This window comes from Heliangelus exortis, unplaced genomic scaffold (genome assembly GCF_036169615.1).
Source record: "Heliangelus exortis unplaced genomic scaffold, bHelExo1.hap1 Scaffold_107, whole genome shotgun sequence".
In the NCBI taxonomy this organism is placed as follows: domain Eukaryota; kingdom Metazoa; phylum Chordata; class Aves; order Apodiformes; family Trochilidae; genus Heliangelus; species Heliangelus exortis.
The window spans coordinates 3,325-25,888 of NW_027285927.1; the positions used below are offsets into that span (position 1 = coordinate 3,325).

The 22,564-nt window shown below is 51.5% G+C and overlaps 1 protein-coding gene across 2 annotated transcripts; it reads right to left on the reverse strand.

Moving 5' to 3' along the window:
- Positions 1–374: 374 nt before the first annotated feature.
- YTHDF2 (YTH N6-methyladenosine RNA binding protein F2) lies at positions 375–21,417 on the reverse strand. Of its 2 annotated transcripts, XM_071732506.1 has the most exons (5): positions 21,227–21,413; positions 20,886–20,910; positions 20,512–20,591; positions 15,190–16,785; positions 375–1,489 (listed from the first exon to the last, which is right to left on the reverse strand). In XM_071732506.1, exons 1-5 carry the CDS (start codon positions 21,251–21,253, stop codon positions 1,466–1,468), a joined length of 1,752 nt encoding a protein of 583 aa, XP_071588607.1. In that variant the 5' UTR covers positions 21,254–21,413; the 3' UTR covers positions 375–1,465. The 2 variants fall into 2 exon arrangements, with proteins under 2 accessions (XP_071588607.1, XP_071588608.1); XM_071732507.1 differs by lacking the exon at positions 20,886–20,910 and having other exon boundaries at positions 21,227–21,417.
- Positions 21,418–22,564: the final 1,147 nt, after the last annotated feature.

Consider the following 22,564-nt stretch of genomic DNA (forward strand, 5'->3'; position numbering starts at 1 on the left):
AGAAAACTTGGGATGGTTGATTCCTTGACTTGGAGCAGTTTTCCCAGGGGATGATTATTGGGGATGGGAATGGCTGAATTTGAAAAGAACCAAATCAACCCCAAATTCCCCAGGGAAAAAAAAAAACCAAAACCAGAAAACAAAAAGGGGGGGAAGGAATCTCCTCCCAGTGAGGGCTCTGGACATCTCCCCACATCAAAGAGGGGGAAATTTTATTTTCCTATTTTATTTTCCTGATGAAAATAAACCCTGGAAGAGCAGCAGAACCTGGCAGGTGGCAGCCCCCTGCTTCAAACCCCAAAACTTGAATTTTAAGGTTAATTTGAAGCAGGGAAAGGGGAAGGTCCTGGGAGTGCTGGCAAGGGAGACACAAATGATGCTCAACAGGATCTTGCATTTATTATTGAGAAGTGATTAATGGGGAAAAGAAAGGCCCATTCCTCATTTGGCTTAACAAGAAACTGAAGAAACATATTCACTACACATTTTACAATATTCTTGGTTGGGTTTCTTTTTTGGTTTTTGTTTTTTTGTTGTTTTTTTTTTTCCTTTTTTTCTTTTTTTTTTTTTGTCCAAAATTAATTTTTCCTGTAAACAAAACAAGTTGTTGTGGGTTTTTTTTTTTTGTGTTTTGTTTTTTTTTTTTTTTAACAACCACTGTTCTCAGCTTTCAAATCAAAATTCATCCAGACTTCATCTGTAAATCCCTACAATGCACAAGAACAGAACATTCCTAGGAGCTGACTTTGGAGCAACAAAGGGTCAGAGTAAAATGAACCATCTTTAAGACATAACCTCGTGGACAATTTCTGTTCAATTCTTCTTAGGCCAAAACCCCCCCAAACTTCCTTGTAGAATTCCTCCTCTTCCAGGCCAGGAGGGGGGAAAGAAAACCAAAAAAAAACCAAACCAAAAGTGACTCCACTTTTCGTGGTGGTTTTTACAACTCGGTGTGTTCCAAGTGCAAATGTCAAGGAGGCACCAGGGGGTGGAAGGGAGGGAAGTAGCAGGGTTGAAAAATGAGAGAAAACCAAAAAAAAACAACAACAAAAAAAAAGGCAGATGCCACTTACAGACTTGAAAATCCAAAAAAACAGAGTAAAAAGACAACAAAACCCGAAGCGTATGCTCTGAAATCACAACCAAAGCCAAAAGAAAGGGACAGGTTTTTACCTATGCTCTACCTAGAAGGGATTTTTTTTTTGTTGTTTTTGTATTTTTAAAGTCCTATGTCTTTTGAAATTCCAATATTTTTGTTTTCCTCCTTTTTTTTTTTTTTTTCCTTTTAACCTGCGAGTTTGTAAGAGTCTTTTTTTTTTTCTTTGAAGTCACTGAAATTAAGAAAAAAAAAAAAAGTCCTAATTCTCTCCAGGATATTTTTTTTTTTCCTTTTTTTTTTTTTGCTCTCTCTTGCAGGCAGCTGGGATGCAAGTTCTGCTGCAGTCTCTGGGGCAGGAAGGGCCTTTTACTTGACACGGCCTTGGCGTTCCTGGAGGAGAAGAGGAGAAGGGTGTCAGCCAAGAGCAAATCCCCCCCAGGACTTGTCCCACAGCAGAAAAGCTTTAGGAAAAGCAGTTTTTTTTTTTTTTTAATCCAAGGTTTCCCAGCTCCTCTTTTTCCTTCCTCCTGGCAGTGGCCTCTCCACAAGGACGGAGGTGGCCAGGATGCTCCAAAGCTTGGGGTTTAAGGGCAGGAAGAGGAAGAGGAAAAAGAAAAAAAACCAAAAAATAAAATAAAACAAAAAATAAAATAAAATAAAACAAAAAATAAACCAAAAAAAATAAACCAAAAAAATAAAATAAACCAAAAAATAAAATAAACCAAAAAATAAAATAAACCAAAAAATAAAATAAACCAAAAAATAAAATAAACCAAAAAATAAAATAAACCAAAAAATAAAATAAACCAAAAAATAAAATAAACCAAAAAATAAAATAAACCAAAAAATAAAATAAACCAAAAAATAAAATAAACCAAAAAATAAAATAAACCAAAAAATAAAATAAACCAAAAAATAAAATAAACCAAAAAATAAAATAAACCAAAAAATAAAATAAAATAAACCAAAAAATAAAATAAAATAAACCAAAAAATAAAATAAAATAAACCAAAAAATAAAATAAAATAAACCAAAAAATAAAATAAACCAAAAAATAAATAAAACAAAAAACACACACACACACACACACAAAGAACCCCACAAAACCCCTCCACACACACACACACACACACAAAAAAAAAAACACAAATAAAAAACCACCCCAAAACAAAACCCCAACCAACCAAGAAGGAAAAAGTGAAGAATTGGTGAAAAAAAAAAAAAAGTGAGTTGAGCTCACGGGGCTTGCAACACCCACAGTCAGAGAATCTTTCAGGTTGGGATCAGGGAGCCCAAGCACCATCCCTGCTCTCTAAAGTTCTCCCCTAAACCACATCCCCCCCACCTGAATGACCCTGGAGCACACCCAGGGCTGGGGACACCTCCACGAAGTGACCTGGTTGGACACCAGCACAGCTCTGGGAGCAGGAGTGAGGAGCAGGCTGAGGGAGAAGAGAACCCCCCTGAACTGGGGGGGAAGAAGCAGTGAGGACAAAGCTTGGGGCTCTTGGGGTTTTCCTTGGGGCTCCACATGAGTTCATAAAATCCTAGAATCCTAGGGGTTGGAAGGGACCTCAAAGATCATCTAGTCCAACCCCCCCTGCCAGAGCAGGGCCCCCTAGAGTACATCCCCTAGGAACGTGTCCAGGTGGGTTTTGAATGTCTCCAGTGAAGGAGACTCCACAACCCCCCTGGGCAGCCTGTTCCAGGGCTCTGTCACCCTTACAGTAAAAAAATTTTTTCTGATATTCAACTTGAACCTCCTATGCTCCAATTTACACCCATTACCCCTTGTCCTATCACTGGTCACCACTGAGAAAAGCCTAACTCCATCTCCCTGACACTCACCCCTTACATATTTGAAAACATTGATGAGGTCACCCCTCAGTCTCCTTTTCTCCAAACTGAAGAGACCCAGCTCCCTCAGCCTTTCCTCATAAGGGAGATGTTCCACTCCCTTCATCATCTCAGTAGCTCTAAGTTCATCCAAGCAGGGAATGGTTCTGGTTGGAAGAGACCTTGAGGATCACCCAGGACCAACCTTTGCTCAGCTCCAAGCTCAGGAATCCCAACGTCTTCCAGGACTGAGACAGAAAAACCTCCCTGGAACCTCCTGCTGCCACCTCACTCCAACCCAAACCAGTTCCCAGCAATCCTGAGGGTGGATGCCACTGGGATTTCCCATCCCCTTGCTGTTCCTCCACCTCTCCCCTGATGCTGGAGGGACAAAAGGTCCAAACCAAGACCTGGCTTGGGCTGAAGAGGCAGCACAGACCCAAACACTCAGTCTGAGCACCAGAGTCTGAGTTTTGCTTGGAATTCCCAGGAAAGTTTTGCATGGAGTGGGTCTGGACAATCCCAAAGAGTTAAGAGGTGCTGCCCAACCCCATCCAAAGAGCCAATTCCAGACCACAGGACACCGACAGCTCAAGGGCTCTGGGCTGATGCTCCTCCCAGCACAGGGAGGTCCCTGCAGTCCCTTAAGGCCACTGGGATGCTTTGTTCTGGCTCCCAGTTTGGTGGTGGAGCAGCCCTGAGATCCCAGCTCCATCCCAGCTCCACCCCAAAGCCAGCCCTGCAGGAGGTGCTGCCTGGCAGAGCCAGACAGTGTTGGTTCCCCCTGGTAAATCCAAGGAGAACTTGTCTCTGGGAAGCTCTGATCCCAGGCTGGCAGCACCAACACCCAGGGAAAGCTTCCCAAAAAAACCCCAAAGCCTGGAATCCAGCTCAACCCAAAAGCCCAGGCTTTGGTGGCCCCACATGGATGTGTGCACAAACCCAGAGAGGCTTCAGCACCATTCCCAGGAATCACAGGAGGGAATCAGCCACCCATGAAGGTTGGAGAAGCCCTCTGAGATCAGCCAGCCCAACCATCAACCCCCCTGAGCCCTGTCCCCAAGTGCCACCTCCACATGTCCTGGAGGGGCTGCCTGGCCAAGGGTCCCCCCTGGGACCCTCTGCACAGATTTCTGCTTGGGGAGAGGGATGGGATGAAGGCACAAACTCTTTTTTCAAGGGTATTTAACCCCACACAACTCAACAATTCTCTCCCCCAACTCTGCTGCAGGTGTTCTTTGTCATTAAAAAAAAAACACCAAAAAACCCACAAAAAATCCAAACCAAACCAAAAAAACCCAACCCAAACCCACTGCACAAGAGGAAAAAGAAAAACTGCAGTGGGGGGAACCCAAAGGCAGCTTGGAACGTGGGATAAGCTGAGCTGACTGCCAGGTTCAACCTCCCCCCACCTCCCCTCGGTGTCCTGGGTGGTAGCAGAGGGTCCTGCTGGGTGTCACCCCCTCAGCTGCCCCCCTGGGGGTCACTTCTCTCAGGGAGCTGCTCCTGAGGTTGGTGAGTGGAGAGCAGGGAGCAGGATCCAGGCTCCAAGTGATCCCATCCCCCCCCCCCCCCCTCCTCCAACTCCCCCTGGGCCAACACAGAGAGGTCAGAGCAGATGTCCCCATGTCCCCAAGCTCTGGTGGGGATCAGAGGCATGGCTGGAGTGCACATCTTCATTTCAAGTGGATTAAAGTCCAATTTTATAATGGTTTGGGGGTGAAGGGACCTTAAAGCTCCTCCAGTGCCATGGGCAGGGACACCTCCCCCAGCCCAGGGTGCTCCAAGCCCCATCCAACCTTGGACACTGCCAGGGATGGGGCAGCCACAGCTTCCCTGGACAATCTATTCCAAGTTTTTTCCTCCACCCAGTCTTCTGTTTAAACCCTCCTGGCTCTCCATCCTCAAAACACCAGCACAGAACCCCCCAGTGCCCTCCATCAGCATCCCAAGGACTCTGGGATTTATCCAGACATTTATCCAGACCTTCTGCCTGCTCCCAGGGGTGGCTCCAACACCTACCTCCAGCTCTCCTGCCCTCCAGGAGGATCAGGGCTTCAGCCCCAGCTGAAGCAACACTGCTTTCCTTGCTCTTCCCTGGGAGATTCCCAGCTCAGATTGCTTCTCCCTCCTGGGGAAAGTGGGAGGCCAAGGCCTGAAGGGCTCTCAGCCCACCTGATCTGCCAGCCCACCAACACATCTTGGTCCTCAGGGTGGTGTGGAGTTACCTGGGAGCACCCAAATCATTGCAAGAGATCTCCCAGAACAGACAGCAAAGGTGATGCAAATGTTCCTCCTGCCTCATCCACCTCCCAAATGCCCAGGGTGGGCTGAACCCACAGCCCAGCAGGCTACAAGGCAGCCCAGGAGAAGGCAGAGCAGCATCTGCACACACACCTGGAGCTTTCCTCTGGCACAGAATCCCTGGAGAGCAAAGAGATCCCATCAGGAACTGGTTTATTCCCTCTCTGGACACACTTGCAGCAGACCCTGAGCCACCTCTTAGAGGAAGGAGCAGGAGACCCCAGCTCAGAGCCCTCAGAACTGGAGGGGCAGGAGCATGGGCAGCACCAAAAGGGCTGAGATGCCAAGAGATGAGAAGGAGGAAAAGAAATGCTGACCCCAACCATGGCAGTGAGCATGAAATCATCACCCCCCTTCTGCAGTCATCCCCCTTCACTCATCTCACCTCCATCCCCAGCCAGGTCCCAAACCAGGTCCTGATCCCAGCACCTGGACTGGGCTGGTGGAGAAGGCTGAGACATTTCCATGAGCCAAGCAAAACAAACAAAAAAAACCAAACAAAACCCCACAAACCAGTTCCAGAGCTGTTTCTACAGAGAAATGATGCCCAAAGCTGCCCATTTCTTCAGAACTTCTCAACTTGATTACCAACCAACAACCAGGGGGGGGGGGGTGTGTGGAATCCCCATCCCTGGAGGGGTTTCAAAGCCATGGAGCTGAGGGAAAAGTTCAGAAAAGTTGGGATTTCATGATCTTAAAAGGTCTTATCCAACCTGAATGACTCCCTGCTCCAAAGGTGAGGATATTATTGCCACCCTATAGATGGGGAAGCAGAAGATTCCACCCCAAGGGAGGGGCTGGGGAAGAACCAAGAGGCTGAGTCCCAGGGGTGCAGCACACAGGTTTCCTTGGATCCATCCCACCTGGAGCACCATGCAGGAGCCTGAGGACACAAACCAGGGCAGGATGCAGGCAGAGTTTCAAAGCACAGAATCCAAGAATGCTTTGGGTTGGAAAAGAGCTCAAAGATCACCAAGAAAAGCTTCATCCAAACCTGAACCTCCCCAGGGAACCTATCCCAGTCTCTAAAACCAGGAAGGTCCTACAAGTCCCCCAAAAAGCCCCCACAAAAGGACAACAGGAGGACCCTTCAGCAGAATTTGGGCTCTGCCACCCCAATATCACCCCCTAAAGCACCCAGCAATCCAGTTCTGCCCTTCCAACCCTGTGGCTCAGTTCATCTCATTCCATCTGACTGAGCCCATGGGGGTGTTTGGCTTCTCCCAACACCACTGAGCTCTGGATGCAACCCTGGCAAACAGGGATTTCCAGGGGTTTCCAAGGCAAAAGGCTGAGTTGCCTTAAAAATCAGGAGTTAGGGCAGCTTTTTGCCTTGGACATGCCTGGGTCCTGCCCAGAAGTGTCACCTGAAGGTGGAGTCAGAGTTGGTACTGGGATGGATGATGCATCACTTCCCTTTTATGTTCATCTGCCCCATAAACAGCCTCCAGTCCTGCTTTACAACCCAAACATCAGGTTTTCCTCTTGTTAACGTTAGAAAATCACCTAAAAACCCTACACTTTAGTCTGCCTCACCCAGGGAAGGGGATAAAAAACCAGCTACAGGGATCTGGTTCCAGTCAGACATCTTCATCCCACCTCCCAGCCCCTCAGGGAGCTCCCTCCCACCAAGAGAGGGGACACACAGATCCCTCCTTCCCAGAGCAGGAATAAGGTTTTGGTTTACAGCTCCAAATTTAACCAGAGCAGCCCCAAACATCCCCACAACCCCAAAAGGAGCCACCCTGCACCCAGGAAAAAGCAGGAACCCAACTGGCAGGCACTGGGTCCCCAGCACCCTGAAAACTGATGCAAGAACCCTTTTCCTTGCTTCACCACCCCCTGGGCTTGCAGAGCTCCAGCAACCCAAATCCCAGGAATATTTTGTAATTCTCCACCCAGAGAGCTTCATCCCTCCTCCCCCCCAGGGCAAAACTGCTGCAGGAAACAGAATGGTGAAAAAGTGAATTTAGAGGAATATTCAGAGCACCACTGAGCAGCCTGGGAGGGCTCCCAGTGGCACCCCATGGGACTGGGCTCCAACTGGGGGCTGGGACTGGACCTGCTGGCTTTGGAAAACAAGGAAAAGAACAACCTAAGTCTTTCCAAGTCATTAAGGAGGGAGGGAATTCTCCTTGCCTTACAGCAGGATGGTGGGGTTTGGTTTTTTTCCCCCTCTTTCCTTTTCATCCTCCTGGATGAGGAATCCCCACTGGAAGCCTCACAAAGCAAGGAAGAAAATTCCTGTGAAATTTGAAGCAAATGGTGGTGAGCCCCAGGTACCAGAGGCTCCCATCCCATTGAAGCTTTGATCTCCAGCAGGTACCACTCAAGCTCCTTCTCCCATTTGGGCCCAGGTGATGTCTCCTGGCTCTGGTGCAGGATTAGGCCAGGAAAATAAATGAGTGCCACCTGGTTCTGCAGAAAAAGAAGGCTCTTCACTTGATTATTTCAACATCTTCACTGCTGTGGAGTTGAGAAAACCTGTGCACTGCCCTGTCACCCCATCCAGAGGGAATGCCAAGGAGAAAACCTATGGAGCTTTACTGGAATTTGTGGTTCCATCCACTCAGAAAAGTGAATAATCAAGGGATAAAACTGAGTGAGGATGCTGAGTCACTCAGGGTAAGAAGGGAGAAGGAAGAAATGGAGAACTTGGTGAGGAAAAGCAGCTGAAGATCCCTGGGAAATTGATCTGCCTGGTTTGGAGGAATCCAATTCCACACCTGGGAGAAAGCAGCAAGGTGACAAACTCCAAACTGAGCAGCAGCAGCTGGAAATAGCTCAGGGTTACAATCTGTGACTCCAGGAAAATCCATCAAGATTTTCCATCCAAGGAAAGGGAACATCCCCTCCACCTGTACAGAAACCCCAGTGACACCTCCACCCCCAGCACTCTGGAGCTTTGCTCCTCTCCAGCACACAGGAGAGCTGGAAAAGGGCCAGGAAGGAGAGGGATGGGTGAAGGACACAGGGGTTTCACCTGCTCTGGTTCTCCAGCCTGAAAAGAGAGAAACTGAGCAGGGATGGAGGAGCAGAGCCAGCAGGGAGAACACTGGAGTGCTCAGCATCTTTTCCAGCAGAAGAACCAGGGAATGTCACACCAGACACTCAAAGCCATCCCAAAGGATGTGGTTTCCTTCACACAACATGGAATTAAGCTCAAAAAGTTGAGCACAAGAATCCCAGGATGCTGGGGGTGCTCAGGGAACGGAGCAAGGACAAGAAATCAGGAGGTGCTCAAGGCAAAGAAACATCCTCTGGGTCCAAAAAATTCCTGAGCCACAAACTGGGAAAGGAAGGAAAACCTTCAGAGATCAATAAATACACACTTAATAATATTTGCACTGTCCTAACAGGTATCAGGTCTTCATCACTTTGTTATCTGCTGCACAAAGAGCATTTTCCTTGGAAAAAGAGAGCAAGGATGCTCAGAGTCTCCCCAGCAGCCCCCAGGGATGCAGAATTCCACCAGGCAGGGGCTGCTCCACTTCTGGTGTTTGGGGCTCAAGCTGCACCTCATTCCAAGGCAGGAGAAATGCCTTGAAAAGCTACAAGAAAACCTCACAGCCCTCTGTATTGTGGGAGGACAAGAGCTCTATTTACCTCCTTCTGTCAACCATGAAGAGCTGGATGCACAAAAGCTGAAGTAAAAAAGCCAACACTCCCCAGAGCTCTCTGTGTGCACCCTCATTTTCTTGCCACTCAAACAGGGACAAGAAAGAAGGATTCACTGGAACTCAGCTTTACATTTCAAATGGGTTTTGTCCTTCCTTTAAACATCTGAACCTACAGGGAAGCTGGGGAGGGAGTTTTCAGGGTGTCAGGGATAGGACATGGGGGAATGGATTCAAAGCAGAGGAGGGGAGATTTAGATTGGATGTTGGGAAGGGTGGTGAGACCCTGGCACAGGTGTCCAGAGAGGTGGTGGGAGCCCCATCCATCCCTGGAAGTTTTTATGCTCAGGTTGGATGGGGCTCTGAGCATCCTGAGCTGTGGGAAGGGTCCCTGCCCATGGCAGAGGGGTTGGAACTGGATGAGCTTAAAGGTCCCTTCCAAGCCTGAAAATTCCATGATTCTACATCAAGAATGTGGCACTGGAATCAGCAGTGCTCCCAAAGCAAAAGAGAGCTGCAGGGGTTTGTCCAGGTTTGCAGGTGCTGATGGGAACCTCTCTGAAGTCATTTCCCAGGAGGTGGCATCCCCAGAGCTGAGGGAGCAGAACCAGCAGAACCTTCCCCTTGGGGACAGGGACAGGAACTCCAGTGCTGGGGTTTCTGTCCCCACCCCAAGATGAGAAACAAGAAGCACTTTTCTGCCACCTTCATCTCAGTCTTCTAAAGTGCTATTTGCATCACCAGCAACAGCTCTGCAGTTAACCACAGGAAAAAAAAAAAAAAAATCTCAGCCTTGTCCTTTTAATAATAATAATAAAAAAATATGAATTTTAACAATATGGCAGCAGAAATGCAGCCTCCATTTGCAAGTGCCTGAAGAATGGGCTTACACCACCCTAATGTTTATTATTAACTGCTCCCACACACTGGGACACGACTGTGACACAATTAAAAAGCCACAGACTGGGCACTGAGTCACTGGAAGGAGCCACAATCAGCTCTCTGTCCCAGCCAGCAGCTGGGACAATGACAAAAGCCCTTGAAAACAGAGCCTTTTCCTGGGTAACTCTGCCACAGCCAGAGCAGGGCTGGCTGGGAGCTGCTGGATGAAGTCCCAGAGCTGTGAGGACAATTGCCACCAGGTACAAACCAGGGATATCCAGGGAAATGAAAGAAGTCCAATAACTGCAGCAGAAACCATCACACTGTGCAGAGGAGGAAGGTTCCTGCAGGAATAATCCTCAGGGAATGCTTTCCAGGAGAGGGGGAAGAAGCAAGCAGTTTTTTTCCAGAGCTAAAGCAGTGTTGCAGCTCTACATTTGGGTGAAGAACAAGTAAAGGCCACTGTGCATGAAGCTATTCCTCACTTAGCAAATGTGCTTCAAGAGTTTTCCTGGGATTCTAATTAAGGATTAGGTCTTGTCACCCAGAAAACCAAAAAGGACCTCACCCTGGTGCTTGCACTGAGCAAAACCATCTGGCAAATACCTCATCTTCCAAGGAAAAGTACTTCTGGAAAAAGCAGCTGTTAATAAACTCACCCTCCAGCCAAGTCCTGTGTGGGCAGCTGTGTCACCAAAGTGCTTGGAGAAGCCACAGCTTGGGACATCTCCCCCTCTCCCTGCTCCTCCCAAGCCCTCCCTGGGGTTTCCAGGGAGCTGCCAGCCACACACTGCAATTCCAGCTCCCTTGCTGAAGGAGGAACAAAGTGGGGTTTGTTTTAAAGCCATTCAACTGGAGTCATTAGTGTGGTGAGAATGAATGCAATTAACATATTGATAAGAAGCAGCTCAGGGCTGCACCTGGGACCTGAAATCCCCCAGCCAAGGAAAAAAAGAAACCTGGGTGGGAGTGGAAAAAGAGCTTTGCTCACCCCTTGGGGGCAACAAGTGAGTGGGGAATAAAATCCCACTGCTCAGACCTGGAAAAAGATGGAAAAAACTCCTCATGGCAGGTGGCCCATGAACTGAAACCCTGGAGAAACAACCTGAGACAGCTCCTTGGATCAGCTTCAACCAGGCAGCTTTTTTTTAGCAACCTGTATTAAAAAAAAAATAAATCTTTTAAAGGAGATGTCAGCAGGGAGAGGCAGGGCTGTGGGGCAAGAGCACCAGGGCTTGCTCTGCCATCACCCCACTTCCACTCCAATTGCAGGGAAATGGCTCCCAGCTGCTCCTGTTTTAGGGATGGGGAAACACAATCCCCCCCCTCTTGGAGCAGGAAAAAAAAACCAAAAAGGATTAAAGCACCAGGCAGATCTAAGCCTTTTCCTACCCCTCCAGTTTTTTGTTTTTTTTTTTTCCTGTCTTGAAATAAAGCTAAAAGAACCCAACAAAACACACAGGAGGTTGGTGAGGGTTTTGCAGTGCTGGTTAAAAACTACCCAAAGCTTAAAGTGCTCCTGAGGTGACAGAGCCCAAACCAAGCCACCAGAACAATTTCTGCTTCCTCTGCTCCTGGGCAAATCCATGAGCATGGACACAGCCATCCTGGCTTTTAAAAGGCCCTGGAAATAAACTGGAAGTGTTTGCATTGCTGAACAGCAGAGGGTATTCACAGCAAGGAATTCTCTCCATCCATGCAGGAACTTCCCCATTTGGATTTGGAGCAGAAAAAGCAAACAGCCTTGGGCTCAGGGGGGGAAAGGAAATGGGAGAGTGCCAGGGCTGATCCCTGCCTGTCAGAGGAAACAGGAGGCTCTGCCTGGGATGTGTGGGTCCAGGAATATTGTCCTGTTGGGAGACTGAAGGCAGGAAAAAAAAAAAATGCAGCAGTAGCCAGGGAGTCTGGAAGAGGGGGTGAAAGCAGTGCCAGCCCTGCCCTAGGAAGTGGGGTTAGGGAGGGAAAAAAGAGCTTCCCAAAATCCAGCAGGAAACCTTCCTTCCTGAGAGCACTTGGGACACAATCTGCCCATTTCAAACAGGCTCAGAACAGCTCCCAGTTATCCCTTAAATCATATTTTCCAAGGGGGGCAGTGCCATTTGCAGGGATGAATCCAGCACTCAGTGTCAGCTGAGACCTAAAGCAGCACATTGCAGGGAAGGAGAGCTCCAAGCTGGAGAATCATTCCTCTGTTTCCAGGCTGGGAGAAAAAAAGAAAAGCAAGAAAAAACCCAACCCCAACCACCCACCCCATCCTGCACAGCTCATCCTGACTCAACACCCACCCAAATCCCAAAGTGTCTTCTACCAGCTCCAAACAACTGAGCACTCTGGCAGGGACAGCACAGGATTTCAGGGCCTCTCCTGCCTAAAAATCCTTGCAACCTGCAAGAAGCCCAACTCTGGGCAAAGCAAGGGGAGAAAGAACCAAGACAAACTTTCCTTTTTCAAGGAAGTTGCTTTTTAAAGCAAAGATTAAACAGGGAAGAGGCTGGTGAGCTGCTCAACCATACAAACAGCTGTGGGATTCCAGAGGTCCTCAACAGTTTCAGCTTGCAGTGGCAGTCAGGGAGGGGGATTTTTTTAGCCCTGAAAATCCAAAGCTTTAAGAAAAGCTGAAGCAAGACACTCAGAAGAAATGGAGATAAATCTCTGAGGACAAGATGGGCACAGGCAGCAGCAAAGGACAAGTGATTTCAGTGTTTTCAGTTGTCTCCTCCCCTTCAGCAGCCCTAAGGGAACAGCCTGAACACCAAGCAAAGCATTTCTCATATCATTTCTTGGAACTATTTTAAGGAATTCAGAAGAAGTGACTAACAGTGAGAAATATAAAAGAATATTCACGAGTTCCCAGACTTTCACAAGAGCTCATCCATCTGCTGGGGCAGCCAGCAGGAATCCAACTGCAAATCAGACCAAGTTTTGGAGTTGGGAGCCAAGGGAAACAATTGCAGCTTGCTAGAAGTTCAAACCATGCCAATCCTTGAGACATTCAAGCTTCAAGGAACAGGAATGCACAACATTAACATATCCCAGCCATCCAAAGGCTGGTGGCAGGGACAAAGAGCTGGGAGCAATGGGATTGCCCCCAAGACAAAAGCAGCTTGACAGACCCCAGGCAGGGAGCTGGGCCACCAGCTGCTGCCAGAGCAGCACTTTTAACTTCCCAGTGTCTCAGCTTTGGTTTCTAATAGATTTTTTTAAGCCTGGTGATTCCCTGAGATGCTTCAAGGCAGCCACTGCATGGCTTGGGTTCTGGGTTTGGGTTTTTTTTTAACCACCTGCAGTCCCAGGGTAACCATCAGCATTCCCTCCAGAAAAAAAAAAAATAAACAAAAAAACCCAACAACTAACCCAGCCTTTGAGCAAAACCCAACTGTTTCTCAGTGAAACCATCAAGGAGCAGCAAGAGAAACCTCAAGCATCCTCAGGGCTGCATCAATCAGCACCTGAGGAGGTCAAAATCTTTGCTGAAATGAAGACCAAATCCTCCCTGGTGGATTTTCCAGCACAGGGGCCCTGAGTGAGTCAATGGCAAAAAGCAAACCCCAACTGCAGAGCTGGGAGGCTCCCTCCTCGAGTTTGACCTCCAGGAACACCTGAGGGAAGCTTCCTTTGCAAAGAAGAAACCTTTCCCCATCAACTTCTCCTCTTTGAATCAGCTCCAAGGTCCCTGAGCAGGGAGGTGCTGGCCCTGCTGATCCTTCAGCTGCTGCTCCTGTCCCTCAGGGCCCAGCAGGTCCCAGGGGGGCTGAAGCAAGCAGGAGGCTTGGAAACACAGCAGGACAGAGGGGGTTATGGTTTTAAGGCAGCTAAGCTGGATTTTTGTAATGCCTTCCACTGATCTTCAGGCAGAGCTGCTCTGGCCACTTCTCTCTGCCTTCCCCCTCCCCTCTGTTGCTCTCCTTTCAGCTCCCACCCCCCCAGAATGAACTCATCCAACCTCCACCTTCACTCTTTCCCTGGAGCCTTCCCACTCTGGAAGCTCTGCCCCTCTCCCCCCCCCAAAACTTCCTCCCTGAAGCCCCACCTGGAGCACCCTGAGGTGTCCTGCAGAGCCTGAAGTTCTGATTGCATCCCAAAAGTTGGTCAGGAAAAGAGAAATCACCACCTCAGGACAGGCTGGAACAATCTGAGGATGTCAAGTCACATAAAATACTCAAGTTCTCACAGAAATCAAGTTCACACCTCCCCATTTTGCAGGGTTTTCCCCCCCCTGTACAGATTTGCTTCCAGCACTGGAAGTGCTCAGGTATCAGCTGGAAAATGTGATCATCTTTGTGCCCAGGTGATGCCATTTATACAGACAATGCTCCAAATAAAAAAAAAAATTAAAAATAGAGAGAGATAAAAAATTTAGAAGTGCATTCACTGCTGTGGGGAGCAGCTGCAGCTCCTGCTTCAGGTCTTTAACTGTTGGGTGGAAAATTCCCCAGTGATGAAACTAAAAAGAACCTGTTCAGAAAACCTGGCAGCCCCTCAGAGCACTAATGCTAATAATCCTAATTACTTTTTGATCCAAGCAAGACCCCCAGGGTGGGGAAAATCTGCCACAGGTGACTTCAACACAGCTGCACCCCAGGAAGGTTTCTTGTCTGAGGGAAATCCTGGCTGCCCCATCCCTGGCAGTGGTTCCAAAGCCAGGCTGGATGGGGCTTGGAGCACCCTGGGCTGTGGGAGGGGTCCCTGCCCATCCAGGGGTGGCACTGGGGGGGCTTTAAGGTCCCTTCTAACCCAGTCTGGGATTCTGAATCTATGATTCAAGGCCCACTCCTCCCTGAATTTTGGGCAGAGTTTGCAATTAGCAACCCTCCTGGTAAGGAATCAATGACAAGAGGAGCCTTGGAGCTGACAGAGCCAAGCTGCAGGTGGGTGGTGGCACCACAGCCCACCAGCTCCAAACACAGCCCAGCTGCCTGCCAGGAGGAACAGAACCACCAGGGAGAGGACAAGGAGTCACAGACTGAAATGGGAGTGAGGGGGGTGAGGTTGGGCACCAGACAAAGCCTTCTAACAGGAAGGGTAATTAAGCGTGGGACTGGATTGCCTGGGGGGGGGGGGGGGGGGGTGTGGTGTGACAGGAACTGCTGCTCCTGAAGGTTTGACAAGCAGTGGGAAACATCTGTCACACTGACCCCACGTTGGGGAGGGGGTGGATGAGCTGGCTGTTCAATCTCCCAGCTCCAACAACTCCCTGAACCCCCTCACTCATCTCCCTGCTTCACACTGTTCCCATCCAGGAGGTGACGACAGCACAGAAATCAAACACAGCACAAGAAGGGGGAGGCTGATCCAGGGCACTGATGGACCCCTCACCCTGCTCTGCACCCACTCCCACCCCAAAAGAGGGGCTGCAGGTGCCACACGCTAGCCAAAAGGCCACCTGAAGGCCACCAAGTTCTCTCCTCCACCTCCTGCCCCTCCAGGCTGAGACAAGACACACGACTTTACCTTTTTAACATTTTCCTCCTCCTCTTGGCGTTTCTCATAGTGTGAGAAGTCATCGAAGATGGAGGTGGTGTGCTTGTAGGTGGCAATGATTTTCAACACCTGCTTAGCCTTTTCCAGAGGCACCTCCTGAGTGTCCCTGGAGTTGGTGACGGGTTTGTTCTCGTTGTTCTCCAGGCGGATGTGCCGCAGTTGGCTGTTGGGAACGTCCTTGACAAAAATCCACCTGACATCAAAACGTCCCTTCCATTTGTCCTGGGACCACACCCCTGCACACGTGTTGTAGTCCACAGCAGATTTCATTTCTGCCACCCCACAGAAGTGCCCACTGCCATTGACACTGAAGAGTAAGTAGAGGGGCCCCTTCCCGTTCAGGGAGCGGTAGGCAGCGTCCAGTCTCTTGTTGCCGTGCTCCGTGCTGCACCAGATGTTGTATTTGATGGACCTGTGGATATCATCCTCAGAGTAACTCTTGATGATGAAAACCCGCCCGTGTTTTGGGTTCCAATCGAAATCCTTGGGGTTGTAATTGTTGAGGGACCTCAGTTTCTCCAGGACCGGATGAGGTTCCGAATGAGCGGTCCCGGGGCTGCCTTGGGACTGTCCCCCCCCAGGCCCCTCCACTCCGTTCTGGCTGAACCCGTTGCCTCGGTTCCGAGGGGCCACCCAACGGGTGGGCTGAGCTGCTGGCTGGGGGGTGGGCAGCTGGGTGGCTTGAGGGGGCTGTGGGGGCAGCGCCGGGGGCTGCTGCCCACCGGGTGCCTGGGCCACGGCCACGGGAGGGCTGGGGTGGAGCTGCTGGGCCCCGGGCTGGGGGGAGCCCTGGGTGGGCTGCTGAGCCACGGTCTGGACTAAAGCTTGGGAGGGGGCTTTGGCCACCGGGCCTTTGTTATCCCAAGTCCCGATATCCATGTTGTGTTTGATGGGAGGAGGAGGAGGGAGGCTGGAACCAGCCATCCCGTTCTTGGTCTTCAGCTTGGGCTGCTGCTTGGCAGGTTTGCTGGCAATGTCAGCCCAGGAGGTGGGTTTGGGAGGAGCAATGGTGGCCGGGGCCAGGCCGGTGGAAGCCACCATGTTACTGGTGATGGATCCGCTCCCCACGGCGGAACCCACCACTTTGGGGACGCTGTTGGGCACCTCTGTGCTCCCCAGCTTGAGAGCAGCCATCCCCTGGTCGATGGTGTTCATGCCAGGAGCTTTGTTGAGGGGCTCGTTAGCAAAGGCTGATTGCCCATCGATCACGGCTCCCCCCAGGGAGCTGGGGGCATAGGCGTAGCTGCTGCTGTAGCCAGAGCTTTGAGTGGATTGTCCCTGAGAACTGTTATTCCCCCAAGCTGAGAAGTCAATCCCACTTGGGAAGAAGTTAAAGCCGTGCTGCCCCAGGAAGGGGGTGCTGCCAAGAGCCCCTGGCTGCCCAAACATGGCATCTGGGAGGAAATGGGGCTCCCCGTTGCTCAGCTGTCCGTAGGAGGTCAGGTAGGGCATGGGGGGATCCCCCCCAGTGGACCAGGCAGCTTCACCTAAGGAGTAGGAGAATCCAATGGAAGGGCTGTAGTAGTTTGGTAAGTAGGAATCAGACATTGCAGTGTAGGCATTGTTCTGTGAGGAGAAAAAAAAAAACAAAACAAAACAAACAAAAAAAAAAACACAACAGGCACCCAAAAAAATAAAATGAGCGCTTAACAGTTCCAAGGAGTTGAACAAATTCCAAAGGATGGGGGAATAAAAGGCATCTTCAGCCTTCCCCTGCCCCACCCCACCCCTACCTTAGGGCTGGGCAGATAAACAGGCCCAGCCTTGAAACACCTTCTTTGTTAGAAGTGCTCCCAAAACTCTCCCCTTGCCAGGAGGATTAAACACAAAACCTGAGCAAGCTTCCCACGGCCAGACGGGCACCCAGGGTGTTCCCAGAGCTCCTGCTCAGGTTCAGCATCCAACTGCTACCTTCTACTTTTGGTAGCTACAACCAAAGAAAGCTTTTCTTGCCTGGGGAAGGTGAATTTTGCTGTTGGAAGGGAAAGGAAGCAGAGAAAAGTGGAATATGAGGGGAAAAAAAAAAAAAAAATCGAGAGAGATTCACCAAAACACAGAATGTCCCTGCCTGCCCCAATCCTTCTCTCAACCTTATTACCCCCAATTTCAAGTTTAAATACTGCCAGAATCTGCAAGCAAACAGTTAAATGTCAAGGCTCATCCTCAAAACACAAAGTGCTGCAGTGCTGTGGGCACAGACTGAACCAAAATGTACCTGGGAGTGCTGAACAGAGGGGGGGAGAGCAGGGCTTGGGATTTGGGGAAAAAAAAAAGCTGTTCCCTGGCTTGGCCTCCCCTTTTAACACCCAAGTAGCCTTGAGGTCAGGAAAAGAAAGGCCTCATTCTGCAATTAGGGAGCTCTCAGCCATCACAGCAGGATTTGCTTGCATGGAAAAGCAGCTGTGGCTCTGCATGCAAACCAACTCCACCTGGGGGCAGAGGACACTGGCACCCAGTGACTGGGACCTGGGTGCAGGGAGCCTCCTGCTCTCCACAGCAGCCCAAGGCAGGGGACATCAAAGTCAGGTTTCCTGGTGAAAAGTTTGGCTGGCAGCAAGTTCTACTCTTTTTTTTTTTTTTAATTTTTTTTGGTTGTTGTTAAATCACCTTCTCACGTGGCAGCCGAGGCTCCCAAAGGACTTTGTGCCACCCTGAGGTGGCTCTGGCACCCTCCAGAAAGAGCTGGTTTGTGTCTCCACCTTCCACTGAGTGAGAAGAAAGCAAAAGGTCTGGGGTGAACTCAGCCTGGAGTTACCAAAATTAAAGAGGAAAAATTCAGCACCAGGTGTTCAGAGGCAAAGTTGGTTTGGTGGTGTGGAACTGGAAAGGTTTTGGGGGTCCTGCAAGGTGTGGATGCAGTAAAACTCCCTCCAGGCTTTTTCTGTTTCCCCAAAAGGGCCCCAAAAAGCAAGGAACAAAATTAATTCTTACTCAGGGTAAGAAATTTAACTGAGGAAACTCAGCCCAACCCAACAAAAAGTATCTGAGGGCTGGATCTGTCTCTGTCCCACAGCACCAAGGCTGCCACTGCCTCATTTGTAAAGCAAATGAAGGCCTTTCAAACAATAAATGACTATTTTGAACTGACAAAAATAATAATCCCCTCAATTATAAAGCTCACAACCATCCTCTGCTGGGAAGGAGCTTTAATGAATGGAACAGGAACAAACCAGCACATCCCCAAAAACTGAAGCCTGCAGGCTTCTCCCTCACGAAGCAGATCCCTGGCAGATGTCCCCTGGTCACCTCAAAGCATTTCCTGACATTCTGGGGAACTTCAGGAACTGTTTTACCTCAGCCTGGAGTGAGCTGCCACCTGCAGAGGTTCCCCAGGGCCTCCCCTGGTGAGGAGGGAGCAGAGGAGTCACCCAGCTGGGCACTGCCTGCCCTGAGGGGGCTGGGACCCCCCCACCCCACCCCCTGAGCAGCAAACAAACCAAACTGCTCTGCCTTTTCCCCCTCTCCCACAACTGAGACTTTTTCTACAGTTATTTCCTCAAATTTACTCTCCCTCTTCCCCTTGGACCCCAAGCAGGGTTTAAACTCCTTGTTGCTGTTGAGCTTTTGGGGTTTTTTTGTTGGGTTTTTTTTTTTTTAACTGTTGAATAATCCCTCCCTTCCCAGCCTCACCCCCCAGGCTGATGAGCTGGTTACTCCCACCTGGAACAGCAGCCACTGAGGGAAAAGCCACCCAAATTTCCCAAGTGGTGACCTCCTGCCCACAGGGAGAGCTCAGAGTGAGCCCAGAACCCACTGGGGTTACTGGGAGGCACTGGGATGCACCTGCAGCTCCCTTTCCCACCTGCAGAAAGGAGGTGCAGGCTTTGCTCCCTCACACCAGGACTCAGCAGAACCAGCAGCCCCCTGAGGTTTGGGTCCTGTTCTCCCAAGCAAGGCAGGAGAGGGAGGAACAGAGAGAAAATCACCCCAAAAACTTCAGTCCAAGTGAACAGAGTGATTTTCCCTCCCTCCCCCTGGAGCAGCAGCTCTGCTCCACCTCCTGGGCCTGCCCCACACACTTCCTGATTTTTCAAATGTATTTTTTGAGCAGTTTTAAACACCAAAAAAACCCTAAAGATTGAGAAGTTCCTCACCAAAGATGCAAAAAGGGGGAAAACATCCTGTTGCTCCTGAGACTGCAGCAACCTTCCTGCTCCTGAGGAGATTTAAAGGGAACTAAACCTGGCAGGAAGTGCAGAAAAAGCTGGAAATTGGGGATTTAAACTTCTGGGATAGGGAAAAAGTCCCATGAACTGATAGCTAGCAGAAAAGTAGCTGGTTTTATCCAAGACTGGAGAAAAGAATCACACCCTCTCCCCCTGGGCAGGGGAAATTTAGGATTTTAACTTTTTAGGGAGCTGAATGCTGTGAGGGATCTTCAGGAATTCAGCTGTGAACAGCTCAGAGGAGCTGAAGGAAAGTTTTATCCTGGCATCTTCAGCACAAACTGGGAAAACACTTGTTGAAAACCCAGCTGAGACAGAAACCTGTTCTAAGATTCCCTATTATATGAAAAAAACAAACAGAGTGCTAGGAAAATGCTCTAAAAATGCCAAAAGGGGAGAACAAAGCAGCTTCACTTCCCTCATCACCACTGGAAAGAGAAACCAAGGTAACAAAGTGACTGCCCCAGTCCTGCTGCAGGTGCTGAGCAAGAATTCTCCCTTCCCCACCTGTCAGGTGCCTCTCTCCTACTGATAAGGAAGGAAACCAAACAAAAACTAAACAGAAAGAGGAGCTGGAAGCCTGGCTCACAAACTCCCCAGAGCTCAACTCCTCACTAAAGTTCCCAAAAAGTCTCCACAGCTTTTATCTCACACGTGTTCTGAGGGGGGTTTGGTGAAAAACAGAGGGGAAACCCCCAAGAGGCATTTGCAGTTTCCTCAGGGGAGAAATAAGAAGGTTGAGAGGATTCTCCAGAAGCCCTGGGAAGGAATTTCACCAGGAGGAGGAGGGTTTGCTCCTCACAGGGCAAAGAGAGGCAAAAAGCAGTGAGGAAAATCACCAGAGTCAAACTGAAAGAGCAGAGCTGGGAACAGGATGGCAGCTGTGTTGAAAAAAAAAAAAAAAAACCCAACTATGGGCTGAACACCAACTGTAGGAAGTTCTTACATCCTCAAAAAGTTGCTAAAAGCTTCACAGCCTCCCCAGCAAAACCTCAGAGCACTTGTAGGGGCTGCACAGAGCAGGTTGTGATGGGAGGGAGAGTGGGAAATAAGGAATCGAGTGGAAGGAGAGAGCTCAGCAGGAGCCCCGGGGCTCTGGGAGCCTCCTGCCCCGTTAGGTACTCACCGGCCGGGCCTGGGGGCTCAGGTAGGGTTCGAAATCATCGTCGTTCAACCCATCCTTCTGATGCACGGATCCGTTTTGCACTGAGGGGGAGATGCGGAGCGTTAGGACCGAACCCCGGAGCCGAACCCCGGGGCAGCACCGGGCCCGCGCTCTGCATCCGGAGCTCCCGGCCCCACGCTGCTCCCTCAGCCGCTCTTCAACCTCAAACTTTCCCCAGCCCCTAAACCCAACACAGCTCAGGGCTTCTTTTCCTCCCCCTCTCCAAAGCGCAAACCCCGGGACGCCGCCAACCAACTCCCGAGGAGCCCCCCCGGCCTCCCCTTCCCTTCCCTTCCCGGCGGGATCCCCCATTCCCAGCCCCCCCGCCCTCTCACCTTTGTTGCCTTGGCCCTTGGGTCTCTGCCTCGGCGACGCCGCATGGGAAGAGAGAGAAAGAGGGGAGAGCGGTGAGGAGGGGGGGGGGGGAAGCGGCCCCGCTGCGGGCGGGGAGCCCGGGGAGGCCCAGCCCGGCGGGGAGAGGCCCGACCCGGCCCGGTGAGGGGGGAGGCCCCGGCCGCGCCGCAGCACAATGGAGGAGCGGCCCTGAGGGGGGGTGAGGCCGCAGCAGCCGCCGCCCGGCCCGGCCTCTCCCTGCCCCCCGCCGCCGCTAGGCCCAAACCGCGGCCTCGCTTAGCGGGCCCGGCGCTGGCCGGAGGGAAGGCGGGGAGGTTCCTACCTGCTCCAGGAGGCTGCTGGCCGACATGGCTCCGCGGCGGGGGTTGCGGGAGGGGCGGGACGGGGCGGGGCGGCGGGAGGCGGCGGGGCCTTTGTGCGGGGCGCGGCGCGGCGGCCTCGGCGGACTGGGGCTGGCCCGGGGCGGCTGCCTGCCTGGGGTGACGCTCTAGCCAACCCCCCCCCGCCCCCCCCGCCCCCTTTGGCCGCTCCTTCCTTCCGGCCCCACCTCTATGGCCCGGGCCCGCCGCCTCGCGCCCACACACGCGCTCAGCCCGGGCGTCACGCGGCCAACCGCGCGCGCGCGCGCGCACCCCCCCTCGCTCCCCCCCCCACCCTCTCCGCGCGCGCTCCCTGGCACAATGGCGGGGACCGGGGGGGAAGCGCGGTGCATGACGGGCCGGAGGAGGACCGCGGGGATAGCGCCCCCTGGCGGCTATGGGAGGCACCGCGGGGGGCCGGGGGGGGGGGGAGTTGCTCTTAAAGGGGCAGCGCTCCCCTCACCGACCCCCCCGAGGGGCTTTTCCAGCCCCCAAAAAATGGGAAATTCCAGGCCTGGCTGCAGCCCCCCTCCCCCTCGGTGCTGTCGCATCCCAAATTTCAGCTCCCCCCGCGGGGCACCCCTGGGGGGGCACGAGGAGGGATCCCCACCCCAGGGCAAGGGGTCCCTTGGGTGCTGAGACCCCCGCCCCTTCCCCGCCAGGAGAGGGACAGAGGTCCCGTGGGGATGGCGGGGGGGGGACACACACCGTGACCCCCCAGGATTGGGGAGGGGATCCCTGAAAAGGACCCCGACCCCCCCCAACCAAGGGGGTCCTGCAGGGGGGAGAGTGAAGGCTGCTGGGCATGGAGAGGGATCCCTGATCCCAATCCCTGGATCCACTTCCCACAGACATGGAGGGGGATCCCAAATCCCTGGATCCAGCTCCCAGGCCATGGATGAAGAGGGATCCCTGATCCTGGATCCAGCTCCCACAACCATGGATGGAGATCCCTGATCCCAGATCCCTGGATCCAGCTCCCAAGCCGTGGATGGAGAGGGATCCCTGATCCTGGATCCAGCTCCCACAACCATGGGGGGAGATCCCTGATCCCAATCCCTGGATCCAGTTCCCACAGCCATGGAGGGGGATCCCAAATCCCTGAATCCACCTCCCAAGCCATGGATGGAGAGGGATCCCTGATCCTGGATCCAGCTCCCACAACCATGGATGGAGATCCCTGATCCCAGATCCCTGGATCCAGCTCTCACAGGATCCAGGGATCCCCCCTCCAACACCCACAAGAGCTGAGGACTTTACAACCCCCCCCCCAAACCTGATCCCAACCTCACTGCCCCTCC